Here is a 22259-nt window from a genome sequence, read left to right on the forward strand (position 1 = left end):
AAGTTTCAAATAAAGGACTGACAAATCAACTTTCAGAAAACAGTCCTTTGCAATACTAGGGAGTACCTTTGGATATCAGAAATTTCTCAAACCATCCTCCTCCTCACTGCTTCCCCATTGCCTGGCAAAAAGTTTCAAGTCTGCAACATTAAGTGTAGCCTTCACTACATAAGGCTAAACATAATCATTATAAAATAAAGTGAAAGAGAATTCCAGGCCCAGATTTACAATCTTTGATATCTGAACTCACAGTTAACTTGAAAGTTAGACCCACCTTGCAAAGGAGAGGAAGAAATCACTCTCTCCTAAGACATCTTTCTTCCTTAGCCTATCTGATGCTGCCCCCACCTTCCTGCCTCTTCTCTTAGTCATGCCCGATACATGTTTAGCACCTCGGTTTAAAAAGCAGCTCCTCTTCTAGTCTCTCATTTGAAAACGCCATCCCATTCACATATTCCCATAGGGTCGAGGGATTTGCCCAATGACAGGCATTAGGGGGAGAGGCACAGACAAAGGGTCTGAGACGGAGAAGGAGTTCCTCTAAGTATCAAGTCTTCTCAACCTGCAGCCTCATGCATGGGGGGAATTCAGGCGGTCCGTGAACTTGGACGGGGCGAAAAAGGCTACATCTTCAGTTGCACTCTCCTTCGACTGAAATTCCGCCCTTCCTTTCCTTAGGTCTGTAGGCCAGAGTCACAGCAGGCCAGCACGTGCGCCTATCCGTAGACATCAGACACCTTCCTGTCAATCACGGTTGTGGCAGCTATCCTGAAATGTGGTTTGTGCACACCACAACATCAACACTACAGTAGATGTTATTGCCGCCGCTGGACCCTGCGATTTAATATCTTGATAAAGAAGTCCATATATGACCACATCACGAGTCCGTTCTTTCTCTTTCCATTGTTGGCTTCATTTCCAATCCTATCTACCTTATGGACTTACAATCACGTTTTCTGGGAAAGGATAGGCAGGCTTCAAACCACCAAGCCTGTCATCTAAATCGGGAATTTTGGAGGCCAGCAGTCCGAGCCCTGGAGCCGGCCGCCCCTCCCCCATAGCGCGGACCGCGCCCCCCACGTCCCCCTCCCCCATGGGCCCCCCTCGGCATCCCGGAGGTGGACGAAAGCGGGGTTACCTGGGGGCCCCGTCAGGAACACGTGCCGGGCCATATGGGTGGGATGGGTGGAGGTCGCGACCCGGGTCGCCGGCGGGGTCCCGGTCGCAATCCGAGGTACGGGTTCCGCCCCCCGCGTGCCTCAGGCCCCACCTCGGCCGGCCGGAAGCACCGCCCTCCCCGCCGCGCATGCGCCTCAGCGCTCAGTCGCTGTCCACACATGCGCCTCCGCGCCACTCCTCGGGCCGCGCCTGCGCCCTCAGCTCTCGGCCTCGGTGCGCGCGGCGGTGTCTGCCCCTACAGGGGTTGGGGGTTGGGGGCTCCGGTCTTATTCGAGCCGTTTCCGGGTCGCTATACTTCAGCCTTAGCGCCGGGCTCACGAGGCGTGTTTGCACGGTGATGTGCATGAGACCGTCTCTTGCTAAACTAGTTGCCCGAGTTCTGCCTCTGGGACCCGGACCAGCGAGCTGAAATTCCCCCAGGCTCGGGGACAACCCTTCTGAAGGAGGTTTGGGTCCTGGAAGCCCTCCTCAAGAGAGGAGGCTTTGCTACCGAGTCGAACTGTTTGCTCCGCGTTGTCAGCCACAGCTGCAGGGTGGAATTACGTGATTAAACCTGCTCGATGCCTGGCTCCACCTCCGGAGATTCAGAGTCATTGGTCTTGGGCAAGTCCTAAGCATCTGGCTCTCTTTTTGTTGTTTAAATTCCCCGGCTACTTCTCAAGTCCACGGAGGTTGAAAACCACTGGTTTAGGCGTACTTCCAGTCTTCGGCCATGCGTATAAAGAGCAGTTCCCGCTTCCTACCTCCATGCCATAATCGTAGACCAACGCAAGACCCAGCTGGACCATCACCAGGTGCAGAGAATTAAATGGCTTTCCCCCGCCTCACTTAACCACTTGAAGTGTTTCAGCCAGTGAAATGGAGTGTCAATGGCCTTGGGCCCGATCTACCTGTAAACTCTTTCAGTCTAACAGGTGAACATTTTGACTTAATGATCAATCAACCTCCATCCTGGCTGGGAAAGCAGTTTCAGTGAGTGCTCAACTTAATTGGTTTGTGCCCACGCAGGACCTCCAGGGGGATATACACCAGTCAAATGGCCTCAGTTTCTTGCTGTTTAAAAAGGAATCATCTAAAAAAAGGCAGACTTGTACCGTGTAGCTGCCACCGTCATTTCTGCAACAATTCTAACTGCATCATTGGTAACGTAGAGCCTTCTGTCTATATTTCTTTCACCTCCATGCAAACTGGAATCAAGAACAGCTGATGTAGCCAAGTAAACCCAAAGGAGTAGTTTCCAAAAGAAGGAAACATGTTCACAGTCATATGTGTACTCTTGTTTTTATTAAAAACATTTATTTTTAAATGCCAGTTATGTAAAATTTTCCATCACTAAAAAGCAATTCATATTTGCAAGGCTCACCAAAGGTTGGATTATTTTCTTTTGATGCTATGCCTGGAATTCCCATAGCTACTAGCAGGCATCAGTTTACATAGCTCAAGGAGTATACAGACTCCAGGTGTAGAGAATTGCTGTCTCAGAGAACAAAAAGAAAATTCTTCCATAGTTGGATGTTCTTTTTCCATTAAACACTGTTTCTTTGGGTGGTGATTACATGGCTGTCCTCACTTTATGAGAATTCATTGATCTGAGTCTTCTGTACCGCTTCCTCTATGTGTTGTCCATCAATAACAGTAGAAGTACCTTTTATGAGAGGTTAACAACAAAAGGAGGGCAGAATTAGGAACACACTTAAAAACAAGTAGGTTATTAAAGTACTGTGCTGAATCTAAGTTTTGCTTGCTATGCTACCAAGTAGAGTTACCTGAGGAACAGGCATTCTCATTCTTTCTTCCTGCAGCACCCAGGTACAGGCCCCCTCTTGATAGCATGCAGTATGGCTCTTTATAAAGCAGTTTGTGAGGACATGCCTAAAGTCTCTACAATTCCCAAAGTCGTAAAAACACAGGGGTTTTGGTTGTTTCTTTCTTTGTTTTTCATCTCTCTCCTTTGCCAGGACTGTCCTTGTTTTAAAACTGGGCTGTGGAAGACACATCACTTGAATGGGTGAGGATGAAGAAGGGAGGAAAGCCAGGAGAAAGAGTTTCACTGGTCCAGAATGACCCGGATGTCCAAGGGCAGATCTTCTATCCAGCAAGGCCTTTCATTGCAGCTGGAATCCTGGGGAAGGCAGTCTAGAAAGACAAGTGTGTGTGCAAAGGTCCTGAGGCAGAAGTGCTTGGCCTCAGGGAAGGATAACAGCAAGCCAGGGTGGCTGGAGCAGATTGGGAGAGACATTCAGATAGGAGATGAGATCAGAGGGGCAGCAGAAGCCCAGATCCTTCAGGTTTTATAGGCTGTGGCTTATAGGCTTTTACTGTAGAAGAGTGGAAAAGCCATAACAGGGTTTGAACAGAGGGGTAGCTTGGTATAAGTTATTTTTAGAAAAAGATCCTCAGGCATCTGTGTGGAAAATAGACTGTAGAGGGGCAAGGGTGGAAGCAGGAAGACTAGTTAGGAGGCTACCATAAAAATCCAGATGAGGTCATGCATTTACTGGCACAGACATGCCGTAGGTCCTTAGTAAATGTTTTCTTGAATAAATGAATGCCATCCATGCAGACGGCACCAGACTGTCAAGGAAGAAGAGTGATGGCAGAGGGGCAGGAGAATCGTACAGGCTTTCCCAGCCTTAAAGTGTCAGCGTTACATTGAGGTTACGTTAAATAATCATCCTCAGGTGATGTCCCTGGAGCACAAGGGTGAGACTTGGCTTGACCAAACCAGCTGGGCAGGGCCCTGATGTACTAGGGCTTTCCATTCTAATACAGACAACTGGGTGTTGGTTAGAACAACAGACTAAGTACTGGGACAGCAAGCCCCAGGGGAAATTTCCCTGTCTCAGCTCTGTGGTACCCATCAGGCACACACACTGTCCCCAGCTCTCTTTGCCGAGGTCACCTGAAATTGCCGAGCTAGGCTGGGGAAGGGAGGGAGTGCTGGCCAGCTGGCTGGGAGACTTGTTCTCAGGAGCCCCCAGGTATACTGTTGGGAGAAGCAGCAGTCCCACCTACTGTGGGCAGAATTCTAAGATCACCCCCCGAATTCCCTGCCCCCCAGCCTGTGTACCCTGTACATAATCTCTAGGACTGTGAATATGATGGATCTTACTCCCATGATTCGGTTATATTATATAGTCTTAACTTGACCTTGACATAGGGAAATCATCCAGGTGGGCCTGACCTAATCACACAAGTTCTTCAAAGCTGAGCTTTCTCTGGCTAGTTCCAGAAGAGGAAGTCAGAGATTCGAAGCCCGAGGATGCCAAGTACCTTTGCTGGCTTCGAGATCAAAGGGCCGTGTAGCCAGGATGTGGGTAGACTCTAGAGCTGAGAGCAAGCTGACACTCAGCAAGGAAACAGGACCTCAGTCCTACAACCTCAAAGACCTGAATTCTGCTGAGAACGAGGATGCCCTTAAACATGGGTTTTTTTCCAGAGGCGCCCAAAAATCTTGGCCTGACCCTCATCTTCTGAGCAGAAAACCCAGCTATGCTGTGATTGGACTTCGGACCTACACAACTCTGAGCTTATGAAGAGGTAGGATTTATGGGGCCGGCTCCGTGGCCGAGTGGTTAAGTTTGTGCGCTCCGCTGCAGCGGCCCAGGTTTTGCATCCTGGGCGCGGACATGGCGCCGCTTGTCAGGCCACATTGAGGTGGCGTCCCACATCCCACAACTAGAAGGACCTGCAACTAAGATATACAACTATGTACGGGGGGTTTGGGAAGATAAAGCAGAAAAAAAAAAAAAAAGATTGGCAACAATTGTTAGCTCAGGTGCCAATCTTTAAAAAAAAAAAAAGAGGTAGGATTTCAAGTTTGTGGTAATTTGTGACACAGCAGTGGAAAACTAATAGTCCACTCACGCATCTGCATGTGCACTCTCATCTACACCCTCATCCTAGAATTTTCCTGGCCAGCGCCAGTCTCAGGCCCTGGTACCCTGCTAGTCGTATTTGGAGTGATATTGAGGACCTAGACCCAACCTCTCAGCTGGATGACTGTCTAAGAATTTAAAAACATGTTTTCAAGCTACCACATCTTAAAACACACCTCCCATGAACTAAGCACCTGACTTACGTTAACCTGCTAAATTCTTATACAGCCTATAAAGCAGAGATTCTCGCACCCACCCCACCCCTTTATAGGTAAATCAAGCCTCGGAGAAACTGAGTAACCTGCCCCACCAAAGTCAGAGAACTATTAGGTGCTGAAGTGGGACCCGAACCAGATTTGGTGCCTTCGAAATGCGTGCTATATTACTCATTGACTTTAGTGATCGACTTTGTTTATAGTTTTCAGACAAATAAAGTGGTATTGTGTTCATTTAAAGTCAACCCCTTATTGAATTTCTATAGTGAGTGGGGTTTCTTTTTTAACTACAGTTCAAATTATTGTGCAAATACTAAATGTAGGAGTAATTGTGTGTGTGTGACACGCCCGTGTGTGCAGGTTTATGGGTGGGGGGAATGTTTGTATCCATGCCATCTCGTTTGACCAGTTGCTACACGTTCACGGCCACCATGTCCTGGTGTAGAGATGGGGACAATGGAGCGTTGCAGAAGCCCTGGCTCATTGTCAGGGTCAGTGGGAGAACTGGAAATAGAGGACAGCGTTCTGACTTTCTGGCTGTGGTCACTGGCCATGGCCCTGGGCTATGGTCTGGACCCCCTCCTTTGGCTGTGCTGTGTGCACTTTAAAAAGTGTGGTTATTGTCAGAGTAAGTGCAGAAAAGCCATGCAGATGGCAGTTGATCAAGTGGATGCAAGATTCCACAAAGAATGGTAAACCAGCAAAAAGAAGGAAATTCTCTCTAGCCTCGTAACAAATGATCGGAGTGAACAAGGAAGGTTATAAAAGTGAATTGCCAAGGACGAGCTGAGAGGTACAGGGAAAAACGAGGCCTGTTGGCAGAGCTTAGATTTGGCTTTATGTCATTTCCTCAGAATGCTGACGTTGCACGGCTGTGTTTTGTTCAGGTTCATATTCATTCATTCCACCAAGATCCCATCAGTGGAGAGTCTATTGTTTGCAGAATAATATAGCACTTGTTCTGGTTTGAACCTGTGTCTGATGGGTAGGAACCAAAAATTGCTGCATCTAATGAATATTCAACACCTGATATAAATAGAACTGGTTATTTATTTAACACCCTTCTTTCCTTCCTTCCTCCCTCCCTCCTTCCTTCCTTCCCTCCTCCCTCCTTCTTTCCTTCCTTCCTTCCTTCTTTCTTCTGTTTTGTTCTGGACACTGTATACTGTGGTAAATAGTAGGAATCAAAGATACATTTGAAATAGCTACTGTCCTGAGAAGATGAAGACAATCAGAAGTACCGATGATCACCCTTTTATACCTGAGGTCCAAATTAAAATAAATAAATAAATATTCATGAGCTGCAGTTTGTCAATCAAAATGAAAACACCTTTATTTGAGCTCCAGGGGGAAGAATTACTTTCCTTCTCCTTTAGATTACCTACCTTATTGAATAAAAATTGCCAGTGAGAGAGTTGGCCTTGCATTTTAGCCACCAACCTTTTAATACTTGGACATATTTAACAAATGATGATAGCTAACATTTACTATGTTTAGTATTTGTCAGGCTTGCTTCTCAGAGCATTATAAATTACATTATCTCCTTTAATCTTCACAAAAAATTCATTTTTTTTTTTTTAAAGATTTTATTTTTTTCCTTTTTCTCCCCAAAGCCCCCCAGTACATAGTTGTATATTCTTCGTTGTGGGTCCTTCTAGTTGTGGCATGTGGGACGCTGCCTCAGCGTGGTTTGATGAGCAGTGCCATGTCCGTGCCCAGGATTCGAACCAACGAAACACTGGGCCGCCTGCAGCGGAGCACAGGAACTTAACCACTCGGCCACGGGGCCAGCCCCACAAAAAATTCATTTCATATATGGAGAAATCAAGGTACAGAGAGGCTAAGGGCCTTGCCTAAGGCTGCAACACACACACACACACACACACACATGTGTATACATATATATGTGTGTGTGTATGTATATGGGTGTGTATATGTGTTCTTTTGTACATATGTGTGTGTACATGTGTCTATAAGACTCAAACTTAGGTACAGTCATGTGTTGCTTAACGACAAGACTATGTTCTGAGAAACGCGTCATTAGGTGACTTCGTCATTGTGCAAACATAATAGAGTGTAGTTACACAAATCTAGATGGTATAGCTTACTACACACCTGGGCTACATGGTACTATCTTTATGGGACCACCATTGTATGTGCGGTCCATAGTTGACCGAAATGTCATTATATGGCACATGACTGTATTTGGGCACCAGAGTCTGTCCGATGTAGATTTTTAACTTTTCTCCTAGAAATAGGTGGTGGGCAATGTCAAAAGCAAGAAAGGTCACATAAGGACTGCAGACATGGGCCATTGGTTGCTATTCCCTCTTCTAGGAAAATGCGAATCATATTACAGTGTGACAAGTGCCCTAAAGTTGCTCTTACAGTAGTAAGAACATGGAGATATCGGGGGCATTCTCTTTGCCTGAGTCTAATCTCATTCCGCTCCCCAGGGCTTTCCAGAATGATAATCACTATCACATATGTCCTTGTGGACCAGCTGACCTGGAGATCCCTGGATCAGTCGGTAATCAAGTGGGCCAGGCAGGCACACTGTCTCTCGGAGGGACACTGCCACTATCCCACTAAAGCTGAATCAGACACACTCCTGGCCCCTCTTAGCCAGCACATCATGAAGGATCTCTCTTCTGACTTAGGTCTAAGGTCAATGGCATTCATTCAAAGTTCGTTGTCTTTCCCTATAAATCATCTGTAAGGGAAGCTAATTGCGTTTTAATTTGGTCGAAATACATCATCCCCAGAATTGTTGGCACAATGGAGCCCAGGCAAAGGAGGCTGTTGGTTTTAATTAGGTGCATTCATCCCCAAGGAGCCTTGGCCCTCCTCGCTGTCTCACGCGCTCTCTTGTACCTTACTGGTTAAGGGGGTGGTTTCGGCTCCATCTGCCTGACAAGTTGATAAAGGTTCTGCTGACTGAAAATTAAGGGGAAACTTTAGGAATAATTCATTTTCCTTCTTATTGTATGTCTTTAGTCTTCCCAGAGGGGCAATGTGCATTGATTTTTTTTTTCTCTGATCAAACTCCACCATCCCCTTCTAACTCTGTGTGAGGTCTGAAAGCTGGTGGGGTTGGATATATGAAGCATTAATTTGTGGCAGACTAATAAATAATTTGGGACATTTTAAAGCAGGTGCTGTTCTCCCCCCAATGAACAATCCCACACTGGCTAGTGAAACAAAGATCCTAGATTCTTGATTTCAGTCACCCCAGTGTGAGACAAAGCAGATTTTCACAGAGATGTGAACAGACAGAACCATTCCTCCTGAAGACCCATACCTCCAGTCCTCATTTTGTAATGATGCTCCAGGCTGAGTCAAGAACAGGGTAAAGAGTTGTTGAGAAAAGAAGAGACTCAATGTCTGGTCCTGTTCACTGCTCCACAGACTCTTATGTTTGAAGAGGTGAGGATAGTTGGCTCCTAGGCAGCTGTGCCTGGATGTAGCCCAGCAAGATACTAAGAATATCCTCATGCCACCTTGGTGCAGGAGAGTAGAAATGGTGGCATTGTTGCGTGGGAGGGCTGGGCCAACCTTGAGTTTCCTAGGGCTCCTGCTAGGTATGGAGAAGACACAAAATGTTTTCACGTAGCCACAGGGATCATATGCTCTCTATCACAGGGCCTTTGCACATGCTATTTCTCCTGCTTCAAAGGCTCTCTCCCCCATCATCTTCCCCTAGGTAACATTTATTCGTTGTTCCTGACCCCTTAGAACATGCCAAGTGTCCCTGATATATGCTCCCCTAGCTTCCTGAACTTCTAGTTCATTTCACTTACCATAATTCTAGTTGAATAATTAATTATTTAAACTTATTTAATGACTTTCTCTTGTGCTAGACTGAAAGCTTTATGAGAGAGAGAACTGGGTTGGGCTTATTCACCACTTTATCCCCTGCATCTAGGTGTTCAATTGTGCTTGATAAATTCAATAGTTTATTTTTCAGTGGAACACTTTTGAAAATCCTCCTTTGTGGTAAAGATATTTTGGAAAGAAATACAAATGAATATTAGCAGCCTACTGCACATACCAGCATTCGGAAGAAATATAACTTCAGTGTCGTCCATCATATTTGTCACTTTTACATCTTACAGGGTGCTTATTAGGCATTCTATGCTAACTAAAGGTGTATACAACAGAATCTTTGCCCTAAAAATACATATAATCTAGTTTGTAAACCACACCAATACACATAGCACAATTACATAATGATACAAATAAAACCTACATAAAAATCAATGCTATGGACATCTCACACCCCATTAGGATGGCTGCTATCAAAAAAAAAACCAAACAGAAAATAACAAGTGTTGGTGGGGAGGTGGAGAAATAGGAGCCCTCGTGCACAGTAGTTGGGAATGTAAAATGGCACAGCTGCTATAAAAAGTAGTATGGCGGTTCCTCCAAAAATTAGGATTACCATACAATCTATTGAGTCCACTTCTGGGTATATACCCCCAAAATTGAAAGCAGAGACCTGGGCAGATTTTTGTACACCCCTGTTCATAGCAGCATTGTTAAAAATAGTCGAAAGGTGGAAACAACACATTAGTGGTTGAATGGACAGGCAAAATGTGGTATATCCATGCAATGGAATATTGTTCAGCTTTAAAAAGGAAGAAGATTCTGACACATGCTACAACATGGATGAATCTTGAGGACATTACACTATGTGAAGTAAGTCAGGCACAAAAAGACAAATACTGTATGATTTCACCGATAGTGAGGTACCTAGAGGAGTCAACTGCATAGAGACAGAAAGTAGAGTGGTGGTTGCCAAGGGCTTGGGAGGGGAAATGGGCGTTATTGGTTGATGGGAACACAGTTTCTGTTTTGTGAGAGGAAAAGAGATCTGGAGATGGAGGGTGGCGATGGTTGCACAACATTGCGAATATGCTTAATGCCACTGAGCTGCACACTTAAAAACTATTGAGATGCTATATTTTATGTTATGTGTATTTTACCACAATAAAAATGAAGGAAACAAATCAATATATGGAAAGTCAGGCTGAAGAAAAGAGAACAGCAAAGGCTGGAGTGATCAGAGAAGGGGTTTGGGAGAAGATGTGGCTTGAGCTGGGCTGTGGAGGACACCTCACTTGAATGGGTGAGGATGAAGAAGGGAGGAAAGCCAGGAGAAAGAGTTTCACTGGTCCAGAATGACCCGGATGTCCAAGGGCAGATCTTCTATCCAGCAAGGCCTTTCATTGCAGCTGGAATCCTGGCAAATCAGCTCCTGAAATTAAGGGCTGGCGAAGATCCTTGAGAGATGGTTCTAGGGGTCCTATTATGGTCCCACAGGCCTGGTTGGGATAAGGAGATGCGTGTCCCCTCTTGGTCCCTGGGAAACAACGCCAACTAGAGACTTCCAGCACAGATAGCTGGAAGACCCAGGATTGTCCTTGGCCCTATTCTGCTCCTTTCTAGCAGCTGCCTCAAGTCAGATTCTGTCTAAATGGCTGACAGATGGCCTTGGAGGACCATTCTCCCAAATATGCAGACTGGACAGGCAGGGGAGCAAGGACAGAAGGGAAAGTGGGAAAGAACAGGACTTATGGATGTGATGGTGCTGGAGCCCACCACCTCACCCCAGGTAAGCAACCCCCTGCCATCCTGCAGAGCTGAGGCTGGGGAGTGGGGACATGCCCATCTTTACCAACAGGGAAGGCCCCTCCAAACCTGCGTAAGCAAAATCAGGGCTTTGCAGCCTGATTTTCTACCCTGGCTGTCCACCCTGCCACCAGAAAGCATGGCCGCTCTTGATAGAAAAACATTCGGAAATGTGAAAGGAGCATCCACCTGGGAATTCAAGCCATTGAGCTGAGACCAGATTGTTATTTTACCTTGAGCACGTTGTTCAACGTCTTTGGGCTTCGGTGTCTATAACTGAAAAACAAAAGTAAAATTCCTGCACTCAGGTGTGCTGTAGGAACGAGGTGAGGTTATTTATGGAGAAGCTCTTATAAAGTATGAAGTCAATCAGCCGGTATTACCGTATCCCAGAGTTCCTAAGTGTCTGGAAGGTGGAACAGGCCTAATGAGTAATTGGCACCTTCTCATAGGGCTTGCATTCCTCTTGGAAGCTTTTCTTAGACTTGTTTTTATACTCCAGGAAGTTTTTTTCTTCTTTGTGTAAATTTTTATTATGTAAAATTTCAAACGTGAAAATATAGACAAAGAATGGTAAGCCCCATGAACGCAAGCCCAGCTTCAAGAATTATCAATTCATGGCTGATCTTATTTCATCTCTGCCCCGCTCTCCTTCCCCTCCTAAACCCACAATGAACTTTTTCAAGCAAAATATCAGACATCTTATCATATCATTGATGAATATTTTAATATGCACTTCTAAAATAGTAGGATACTTTTTAAAACATAACCACAATACCATTACCACACCTAAAATATTATTTCCTAATATCATAAAATACCAACTCAGCATTCAGATTTCCTAATTAGCTCATTATATTTTTTAGTTTGTTTGGGTAGGATCTGCATAAGGTTCATTATAATTAACTGAAAACATCTTGTATCCTTTTAATCTAAAGGACCCCTTCCATCTCACTTTTTCCTTGTAATTTCTTTGTTAAAGAAACTGGTGGTCTGTCCTGCACAGTTTTTCACTGTCTGGGTTTTGCTCATGTGTCCCCATGACGTTCTTGAGCCTGCTCCTCTGTTCCTGTATTTCTTCTAGATTGGTGTTCCATCAAGAGACTTCAGCCAAAGGCCTGCCCTGGGATGACACTGCCTCTTCTTGATGTGTCCAGATGTACATCAGATTTGGAGAGTTTAATATTCCTCAAGAATCAGCTTCTCCTTCTTCTTGTCATAAAACATAAAGCTTATTAAGCTCACTTCCTATGCGGTAAGCTCTTACACACATTATCTCATTCTGTTTTTCACTACAGTATTATGAAATAGCGTAGTTAAAATTTGACATTCATTTCAGCTGCCCAGCACCTAAACCCTTTCCTTTGTTTGAGAAATTGCTCACCTTAGGAGTCTTTGCAGGAGGCAGAGTTCCCCTCTTTCCCTGCCAGATACCATGTTTCCAGCCTCCTTTGCAGCCAAGGTAAAGGCAAGTGACCAAGGCCACACCAGTCAGATATGCCAGTTTTGGCCTTAATTAGGTGCTAAAGACACAAGGACATTGTGGCCATGGGATTGGTGGCCATGGCAATTGCAGCCATGGTCCTAGCAGGGCGTTCTGTATCCAGTGCTTGCCTCAGGCTCTGCTGCATCCCTGGGGGCTGGACCAGGCCAGTGCTCCTGCGAGATTCCTCCTGCATCATCCCTGGGCCTGCTTAGTCCACTCTCCTTGAGTTTTCCCATAAGTGTGTGGAGCCCAGGAGGAAGCTGGCATTGCAGAAGCTGCATCAGAGAAACAAGGAACCTGTTCCTTGTAATTGTTTGAGCCTCCGAATCACACTTACCCAGAGCCAGCCTTGTCTTGGGGCGTATGATTGTCACGTCTCCAGGTAATTTAAGTCATTTGCAATTAGAAGAATTTTAACTGGTAGAATGGAAAGATACTTCTCAAATAATGTAAAGGAACAGCATAGGATATTGCATGTGTAATGTGATTACAACTATATAAAAGTAAAGTTAAATTAAAAGCAATTGGGATTTTTAAGGGAAACAAAAGAAAAAATGAACAAATGGGACTACATCAAACTAAAAAGCTTCTGCACAGCAAAGGAAACCGTCAACAAAATGAAAAGACAACCTAACAATTGGGAGAAGATATTTGCAAACCGCATATCAGATAAGGGGTTAATATCCAAAATATACAAAGAACTAATACAGCTCAACAACAAAAAAACCAACAATCCAATTAGAAAATGGACAAAAGATCTGAACAGAGATTTCTCCAAAGAAGCTATATGGATGGCCAACAGGCATTTGAAAAGATGCTCAACATCATTAGCTATCAGGGAAGTGCAAATCAAAACTGCAATGAGGTATCACCTCACTCCGGTCAGAATGGCTATAATTAACAAGACAGGAAACAACAAATATTGGAGAGGGTGTGGAGAGAGGGGAACCCTTGTTCACTGCTGGTGGCAGTGCAAACTGGTGCGGTCACTATGGAAAGCAGTTTGGAGTATCCTCAGAAAATTAAGGATAGATCTACCATATGATCCAGCTATCCCACTGCTGGGTATTTATCCAAAGAACTTGAAAACACAAAGGCATAAAGATACTTGCCACCTCTATATTCATTGCATCATTGTACACAATAGCCAAGAAATGGAAGCAACCTAGGTGCCCATCAAGGGACGAATGGATAAAAAAGATGTGGTATTTATACATGATGGACTACTACTCAGCCCTAAGAAATGATGAAATCTGGCCATTTGTGACAACATGGATGGACCTTGAGGGTATTATGCTGACTGAAATAGGTCAGAGGGAGAAAGTCAGATACCATATGATCTCAATCATAAGTAGAAGATAAAAACAACGACAAAAAAACACATAGCTTTGGAGATTGGACTGGTGGTTACCATAAGGGAAGGTGGGGGGAGGGCAAAAGGGGTGATTAGGGTCACATGTGAGGGGATGCACTATCATTAGTGTTCGGGTGGTGAACATGATGTAATGTACACAGAATTTGAAATATGATGTACTTCCGAAAATAATAAAAATAAAATAGTAATTTTAAAAAAAAAGCAATTGGGAAGAAGTAATCCAAAATGTGAGCAGTGATGTGGATGAGCGGTGGGAAAATGGCTAATTTTCATCATTATACTTTATTTAGTATTTTCCGAATTCTGAATAACACTTTTTTTTTTCTTTTTCTTCCAAAGCCCCCCGGTACCTAGTTGTGTATCTTTGAGGTGTGGGTCTTTCTAGTTGTGGCATGTGGGACGCTTCCTCAGCGTGGCTTGATGAGCGGTGCCATGTCCTTGCCCAGGATTCGAACTTGGCGAAACCCTGGGCTGCTGAAGCAGAGCGCATTTGCGAGCTTATCCACTCTGCCACAGGGCCGGCCCATGAATAACACTTTTGAAAATATACACATACACACATATGCACACAATGTTGTGGGATTTAGGCATGGCCAGGAATAAGGGTGCTGATTCCCCACAAGTAGGTGAAGGAAGGACGTCATCTGGGCTGTTCTTATGCATAAGCTGATGATCTGACTCATTTCACTGTGGGACTACTGAGGGCTTTGCTGGGATCTGAATGCATCGTGGTGTGTTTAGATCCAGTACCCACTATGGCTCAGTAATTGCTCTGAAAATGAATATTATAAAAGAACTATTTGACGCAGCGTAACCCTTTAAATAGGCTCTGTGCAGTGACCCAGGGAAGCAGCTGTAAGTCTACAAGTGACACGGGAGATGCACAATGAGACGAGGAGCAGCTCTCCCTCGTGTATATATGTGCATGCACAGATTCACCTCATTTAAAACTCTGCTGCTGCAACCCCACTCCTGAGTGGTTCCTTCTCCAGGTCGTAGGCTCTTCGGGGTCACTCAGGGGAGGGAAGCCTGTGCTGCTCCCACCCAGAGGGCCTGCCTTGGAGTGCTTTGCATGCTGCCTCACCCCGCCAGCACTGCCTCTGCACAGCCCGGACCTCCTCAGAAAGGACTAGATGCTGGACTCTACATCCAGGAAAGAAGCCATTAGCACCTCTGCCATGTGAGTTCTGGAGAAACACAAAAATTAGGTGTCTGTCCCACCAACACTGTAATGGAACCAAAATTTTCAGATTGTGAAGTCATGTTTTCTGTAGTCCCTCTGAGAATTTCAGGAACAGAGGCCCAGAATTGAGGGAAGAGGCTAGAGGAGAGAGAAGTGGCCTATAGTCCCCGAATGCAGTGTTGGGTGATGAGAAGCGCATTGCCCCAGGTTGACGGGAGGCCTGGGTTTGCAGTGTGTCTAGGCTGCTAGAAAAACATGGATGGACAATGCGTAGTCCTTTTTAACCATTTAATATTTGAGACATGCTTAGACTAAAAAATTATTTATTGTTTATCTGAAATTCAAATGGAGTAAGCATCCTATATTTTTGTTGGCTAAAGCAGGCAACCCTAAGGGTACCCCATTACTAACTGTGCCCTGGCAAGTGTCCCCTCCCCACTGCTTTCTTTGGCACCATGAGGCAATTAGGCTGAAAAGCCTATAAGGATTCCTGGGCTCTCAAATTCTGATTCTGAGATGCAATTAGGAGAAGAAAAAGCAAAACCTGAGGCTTAGAATATCTTTGAAGGTAAAAAAAAAAAAAAGAAAAAATGGTTGTGTATGACAGGGTACTGGCCAATATCTCTACAGTACCACACTGATCAGATTGACTGAATTTTTCTCTTTTCAGATAGCAATTTGAGGATTTGCAGACCTAGCTTGAAGTCAAAAGGCAAGGTTAGTATCAAAATATTAAAGGAGGTCATGTCAAATATTTGTGAACAAATATATTCACTTTATTGCTATTAATTATCATGAAAAATGGAAATAATTTAAATGTCCTAAAATAATGGTAAGATTAGGTAAATGATAACCAAGTTAAACTATAGAATATTGTGTTTTATGTAGCCAGGAAAAAATTCTGCTTATGAAGAATTTTAATGAGCATAGGAAAATATGTTGGTTTTTAAAAAAAGGAACCAAACTATTTAAAATTTATTTAAAATGTGTACACACACACACACACATATATATAATGTGTGCACAGAAATAAGCCTAAAAGGTAAATGATTAAAACCTTCATATTGGTTATCTCTGGAGAGTTGGATTCTGAACGATTTTGATTTTTTCCTATTTATGTTTTCCTGTATCTTTATGTTTTCTACAACAAATGTGTCACTTTCATAATCAGAGAATATTGACATTATATAAGTGGAGAACTCTTTGACAAGAAATAAAACATGGCCCTACACAGGTGTCAGTGTATAAATTACTTAATATAGTTTTAGAATCTTCCACATTCTTTCCTGTTTTTTTTTTTTAGGAAGATTAGCCCTGAGCTAACTGCTGCCAATCCTCCTCTTTTTGCTGAGGAAGACTGGCCCTGAGCTAACATCTGTGCCCATCTTCCTCTACTTTACGTGTGGGACGCCTGCCGCAGCATGGCTTGTCAAGTGGTGCCATGTCCCCACCCGGAACCCGAACTGGCGAACCCTGGGCTGCTGAGAAGCAGAACGTGGGCACTTAACTGCTGCGCCACCGGGCTGGCCTGAGAATCTTTCACATTCTGAGAGAACTATGAAAGAAGATTGAGGACTGGAAATAGAATTGTTTAGATATAAATCTGCATTTACGCCCAATTCTTTCTCTTCGATTACTACAAAATTTCCTGATCATTCACTCTTTCTGTCATTTCCCAGCTCCAGAAATGAAGTCTACAGCCAGCGGTTGGCCTTCTGTGCACCTGGTGAGTCTTAACTAACACCAAGGAGCCAACAAGGGGAGAGGTTGTAATTTTGGAAGAGCAAAGGGTAGATAAAGACTGTCTGTGGATGCATTTGAGCAAAGATCTTTAGAATGCAAGAGAGCAAGCTATACAGGTATCTGAGGGAAAAGCATTTCCAGCAGAAGGAATAGAAAATGCAAAGTCTTTGAGGCACGTTTGAGGAAGGGAAGAAAGCTAGAATGGCTGGAGCAGAGTAAGCTAGAGGCAGAATAGTAGAAGTGGATTATAAAATATTGTGTAATTTAAAAGAATGTTTACATTTAACAAATTAAAATTTAAAACGGAAATACAATGTAATATAACCATGCTTTCCACAAGATAATTACAATAATTATTCAAAATGAATTTTTAATTCACTCTGAGTTTATTAGTCAGGGTTCTCCAAGAGAAACAGAACTAATAGGATGTGTGTGTATATATCTATACATATAGAAACAGAGAGATTTATTTTAAGGAATTGGCTCATGTGATTATGGATGTTGGCAAGTCCAAAATCTGATGGGTGGGCTGGTAGACTGGAGACCCAGGGAAGAATAGTTCCAGTCCAAAGGACATCAGGCTGGAAAATTCCATCTTGATTAGGGGACCTCAGTCTTTGTTCTACTCATGCCTTCAACTGATTGGAGGAGGCCCACCCACAGTATGAAGGGCAATCAGCTTTACTCAAAGTCCACTGATTTAAATGTTAATCTCATTCAAAAACCACCCTCACAAAAATGGTCAGAATAATGTTTGGCCCGATATCTAGGCCCTGTGGCCCAGCCGAGTTGACACATAAAATTAACCATCATGAAGCATGATGTGGTCTAGCAATGATTTAAAGTTGGTTGTTCTGATTTAAAGTTGTATGATGTCTTCATCTTCACATCCTTTCAGTGCATCATCGTGACTGTGTGTTAGGAGATCATTTGAGGCCAGAGCCCAGTGGTCTTCCTGTGCCCTTTTGTGAGGGGCCCTTTCCTCACTCACACACATATGCAAATATGCCTACACTCAGCCACTCTCATGGGGCCCAGCCCAGCAGAGGAGCTTGGTCAATGCTTTCGTTTGTGGCCTTGAGGAAACCTCTCACTGTCACATCATTTTTTCTCTTGTTCCCTCCCATATATTCCTCTTTTAGTAAATTCTATCCTCTCTATTTAAAGAGGATCCTGTTAATAATGTTATCTTCTGTATCAGATATAGTTAGATCAGAGAAACCAAACCTCTAAGGGTGACACAGAATGAGGGATTCATTACAGGTTAGAGCTTACACAGTTGTGGGAGCTGGTGGAGCCAGCTTGCCTCTGTGTCTGCTGTTGACCTGACACCCCTAGAGGTCAGCTGGATGGAGGGAGCTGGTCAGGGTTGAGAGCAGGGGCACGCTTGAGTTTGTTTCTCAGCTCCAACCTCGATGACGTGTGGGACTATGGGAGAAGCTGGCCTCTTTTCCTCAGAGCTGCATACTCCCGCCCGGAGCTTGTAGAAGCTGATGGAGAACTGGCTGGATTTAGAAGAGCTGAGGGTCCAGGTGTGCCCCTAGTAACAAGGAGAGCTGGTAGACCAGTGACAACATGCAGGGCTGCCTTCATATTTTGCACGAGATGCTCCCTGCAGCCAAAGCTAACCCAGAAGGATGGAGGAGGGACAGGAATTCCAGAAAATGTAATTGCAGCTTAGTTAAGTCACCAGTCCAAAGTCATCACAGTCTACCCTCTGACAACATGGCACCCACGTGCAACGCGCTTAACCAAATGTAACCTCCAAGTAAAGATAATAGTGAGCTCCTGCTACTGCCTAGCGTGACGCAGTGAGTCCTTGTAAGATCAAAACAAAGGAAGATGTGTGATAAAGCCCCTCTATCCATCTTTGCATGATCATCAGTTTCTAGCTGGGTCTCACTCAGGGTTAACCACCGTTAACACATCTGTTAGATAGTAGGGGAATAAAACAGAGGAGGAAAACATGGTTAATGTATACACATTAAAATAAAGAAAGAGTACTCAAACTACTACATTCTTCATTTCTACAAGTGGTCGTATGGCCATAGCCGGTAGTTATAACTGCCTTCTTCCACTCCCCACTCCTTTTGCCCTCAGCAAGCTCCTCTGAGAAATAGCTCCTCATTTGCTTCAATTGAGAAGGTTCTAGTCATTAGCAGTCCTGCTATAGTAAGTTGCTGCAGTTTTCCATTGACTATTTCATGGAGATCCTCAGAGAAGCCCCAGGTAATAGCTGCTTTGCAGACACACTTCTCCTCACCTCCATTGTGTGGTAACAACCTAATTCTCCCTTGATACTCAGGAGCCATCACCCTAGCCAGTACAGTAACCCTCTTCTTTGCCTGTTGACTGACAGGCATGGGGATCCCAAAGTGGTCAGCGGGCTGTCCTACCAACCATTTTAGTGGAACCATTGATATGTCTCTTCGTGGAAGCGTTTATCCTTTGAGAACTAAGACCTCCTGACCAGCAGAGCTGAAAGTCATGGTATGGAGGAAAATATATTTCACTAGGGGTAATAGTGAGAGCAGCCACTCTTATTTCCACCCCTTGATTTCCAGCCCCATGACTTCTGACTATGGAAAACGGCATCATATTTGGGTAGCTGATTTAGAATGTTTATTATACATTGTATGTCACACAGCTGACAATGTAACTTAGTTTCCAAATGGCACTTCGTTGTTCTATGAAACTCAGAGTTATGGGAAACACAGTAAGACCAGGAAATTCCATGAGCTTGAGCCTATTGCTGCATTTCATTTACTGAAAAGTGAGGCTCTTGGTTAGAAGCAGTGCTATGTGGAATAATATGAGGGAGAATAAGCCTCTCCATAATTCCATGGACAGTGTTTTGGGCCCCATTCAAAACTGGCAACTTTTCAGATTACTCAATAAATGGGTGGGAGTAGCAAGCACAGATGAAATACGTGCTGCCTCTTTCTTAGTGATAAGAAGGGCTAAAATTCTAAAATTCCAATATGTGAGTGTGGGAGAGTTTCCACACCACCAGCAATTCTTGGACACCAGCTGGGTGTCCTACAATTCAACTCAGTTCTGACACCATCTGCCCAGAGATAGCATCAGATTCCACAGGTTAAGGGTTCAGTCCCACAAGACCGCCCTCCTCCTCCACTTCAGATGCCAATCACAAGTCCAGGTTGTCACCTGGGCTTCTGACCAACTGGCTGTAAATTGGAAGTTCCTACAACCCCCTCCATGGGTTAGATTAATTTGCTAGAGCAGCTCACAGAACTCAGAGAAACATTTTACTTACTAGATCATGGGCTTATCATAAAAGGATATAACTCACGAACAGCCAGATGGCAGAGATGCATAGGGCAAGGCAGAGGGAAAGGGTGTGGATCTTCCATGTTCTCTCTGGGTGTGCCACTCTCCCTGCATCTCCATGTGTTCAGCAGCCCAGAAGCTCTCTGGACTCTCTCCTTTCGGGTTTTTATGGAGGCTTAATTATATAGGCATGGTTGATTAAATCATTGGCCATTGGTGATTGAACTCAATCTCTAGCCCCTCTCCTCTCCCAGAAGGTCAGGGGTGGGGCTGAAGGTTTCAACCCTCTAATCACATGGTTGGTTCTCCTGACAACCAGCCCCCATCCTTAGGTGCTGTGGAAAAGTCACCTCATTAATATAACAAAAGATATCTTTACTGCTCTCATCACTTAGGAGATTCCAGGGTTTGGGGAACTCTGTGCCAGAAATGGGGATGAAGACCAAAGATATATATTTCTTATTATAAATCACAGTATCATAGGGGCCAAATGCAGCAGCTTATTCTTCATCTTGGAAGGGTTATCTCAACAGACTCCAAATCACTGGTCTCCTGGAAATTTAACAAAGAGGGTGGTAGCCCTCTGGATTTCTGTGGGATTTAGTTGCTGTCTTTTGAGTCTTATCAAAGTATCTAGAGTAATTGCTGTCGAGAACTGTGAAGACTCTAGATTTTACCCTGCTTGTAAGCTAACAAGTTACCTGTTACAGTTTAATGGATGTTGGTAGAAGACATGAAACTCCTGGGTCAGAGACAATGGACTTTATCACTCAGAGCAACAGCAGTAACTAGAGTATCAGCATTTCTTGTAGCAGTTCCCCAAGCTCAAGTTCCTACAGAACAACACCAATAGGACCATGTGACACCCGCACATGAACTTATAGAACTGAATCTTTCATAATGGGCAGGAAGCATGTCTGCCCTTTGCTCCAGAAGGAGACATTATCATTGTTATATGTTACTGTAAGCATGCCTAAACTTTGCTTTAGAGGGAGACACTATCTCTGTCTTCCAAGGCTATTCAGTATACAAACTGCCTTGAAAGGATAGTTCAGAACAAAAGCAGCCAGTGCCTCTGCTTGCAAGACATGCAGAAATGTGAAAAACATTATCTCCCAATGGATGCTTCTTTCTCTTCACCAGAGAAAAATCAGCATGATAGCTCCAAAATAATGGACCACCATGATGTGCTGTGAAATGGAGAGTTGATTAAGCTCCCTGAGGACTAGAATATGACTTAGGACTGGAGAGTAGATATAGTTCTGAGATAGGATAGGCAAGATGTGTTTCTTTCTTCCTTTCATTTTTTTTTGGTGAGGAAGATTGGCCCTGAGCTAACATATGTTGCCAATCTTTCTCCTTTTTTTTTTCTCCCCAAAGGCCCAGTACATAGTTGTATATCCTACTTTTAATTCATTCTAGTTCTTCTATGTGGGATGCCACCACAGCATGGCTTGATGAGTGGTGTGTAGGTCCATGCCCAGGATCCGAATCAGTGAACCCTGGGCCGCTGAAGCAGAGCACATGAACTTAACCACTATGCCACTGGCCTAGTCCCTCAAGATGTGTTTCTAACCATGCCAGTTGAAAGCAAATGGCTTCTTATGGTCCTTGCTAACAGATGTAGAGAAAAAGGAAGCATTCACCAGATCAACAGCTATATACACTCACTAGGGTATGTATTGATTCTATCTAGCAATAAAACCATATCTGGAAAAGTAGCCACAACTGGAGTCACAGCACAATTAGGTTTGTGATAATTCATCGTCATTTTCCCGGATTCATCTGTCTTCTGTGTAGGCCAAATAGGTGGGTAGAATGGGACTATGGTAGGAATCACTACTCTTGCATCTTTCAAGACCTTGATTAGGTGGCACTGATCTCTGATATTACTCCACGAATGTAGTTTTGCTTTTAGTTTACTATTTTGTTAAGTAGAGGCAGCTCAAGTGGCTTCCATTTGGCCTTTCTTCCCATAACACCCCCACTCCACAGATCAGGGAACCAATGTGTGGAGTTTGTCTGTTGCTGAGCATGTGTTTTCCAATTGTGCATTCCAAACTGGCGAAATCACTAAAGGGTGGGTTTGGGACCCCCTGGGTCCACTGTGAAATGGACTTACAACAAAACTTAATTGGTCGCCTGACCTTCGTAAGCCCCTGTTCTGACTCCAGGAGTACAGTGGTGGTTTGGCTCCAGAAATTAGGTTTGTTTAGAGCCAAGGTCCTGTAGTCCCTGAAAAGTCTAATTACTTACCTTTCCTCAACACACACTCACT

The 22259-nt window shown here is 44.2% G+C and overlaps 1 protein-coding gene and 2 long non-coding RNA genes across 16 annotated transcripts in view; 2 read left to right on the plus strand and 1 right to left on the minus strand.

Moving 5' to 3' along the window:
• NTPCR (nucleoside-triphosphatase, cancer-related) overlaps positions 1-1536 on the minus strand; it is a 66472-nt gene extending 64936 nt beyond the window's left edge. For 9 of the 14 annotated variants that reach the window (XM_070264600.1, XM_023647480.2, XM_070264575.1 and 6 more), the window contains exon 1: positions 1139-1326. In XM_070264600.1, the coding sequence (XP_070120701.1) occupies positions 1139-1172 (34 nt within the window). In that variant the 5' untranslated portion in view covers positions 1173-1326. Of the gene's footprint in view, positions 1-1138 lie in introns of all 14 variants that reach the window. The other 5 variants (XM_070264573.1, XM_070264571.1, XM_070264570.1 and 2 more) reach the window with 3 other exon arrangements.
• LOC138923757 (uncharacterized) lies at positions 1365-2734 on the plus strand. The gene is made up of 2 exons (XR_011437843.1): positions 1365-2093; positions 2188-2734. It is a non-coding gene; the product is annotated as an uncharacterized lncRNA (long non-coding RNA).
• Positions 2735-12020: 9286 nt separating this feature from the next.
• On the plus strand, positions 12021-17015 carry LOC138923758 (uncharacterized). Its single transcript, XR_011437844.1, has 3 exons — positions 12021-12158; positions 15618-15664; positions 16251-17015. It is a non-coding gene; the product is annotated as an uncharacterized lncRNA (long non-coding RNA).
• Positions 17016-22259: the final 5244 nt, after the last annotated feature.

This window comes from Equus caballus, chromosome 1, assembly GCF_041296265.1.
Source record: "Equus caballus isolate H_3958 breed thoroughbred chromosome 1, TB-T2T, whole genome shotgun sequence".
Lineage (NCBI taxonomy): Eukaryota > Metazoa > Chordata > Mammalia > Perissodactyla > Equidae > Equus > Equus caballus.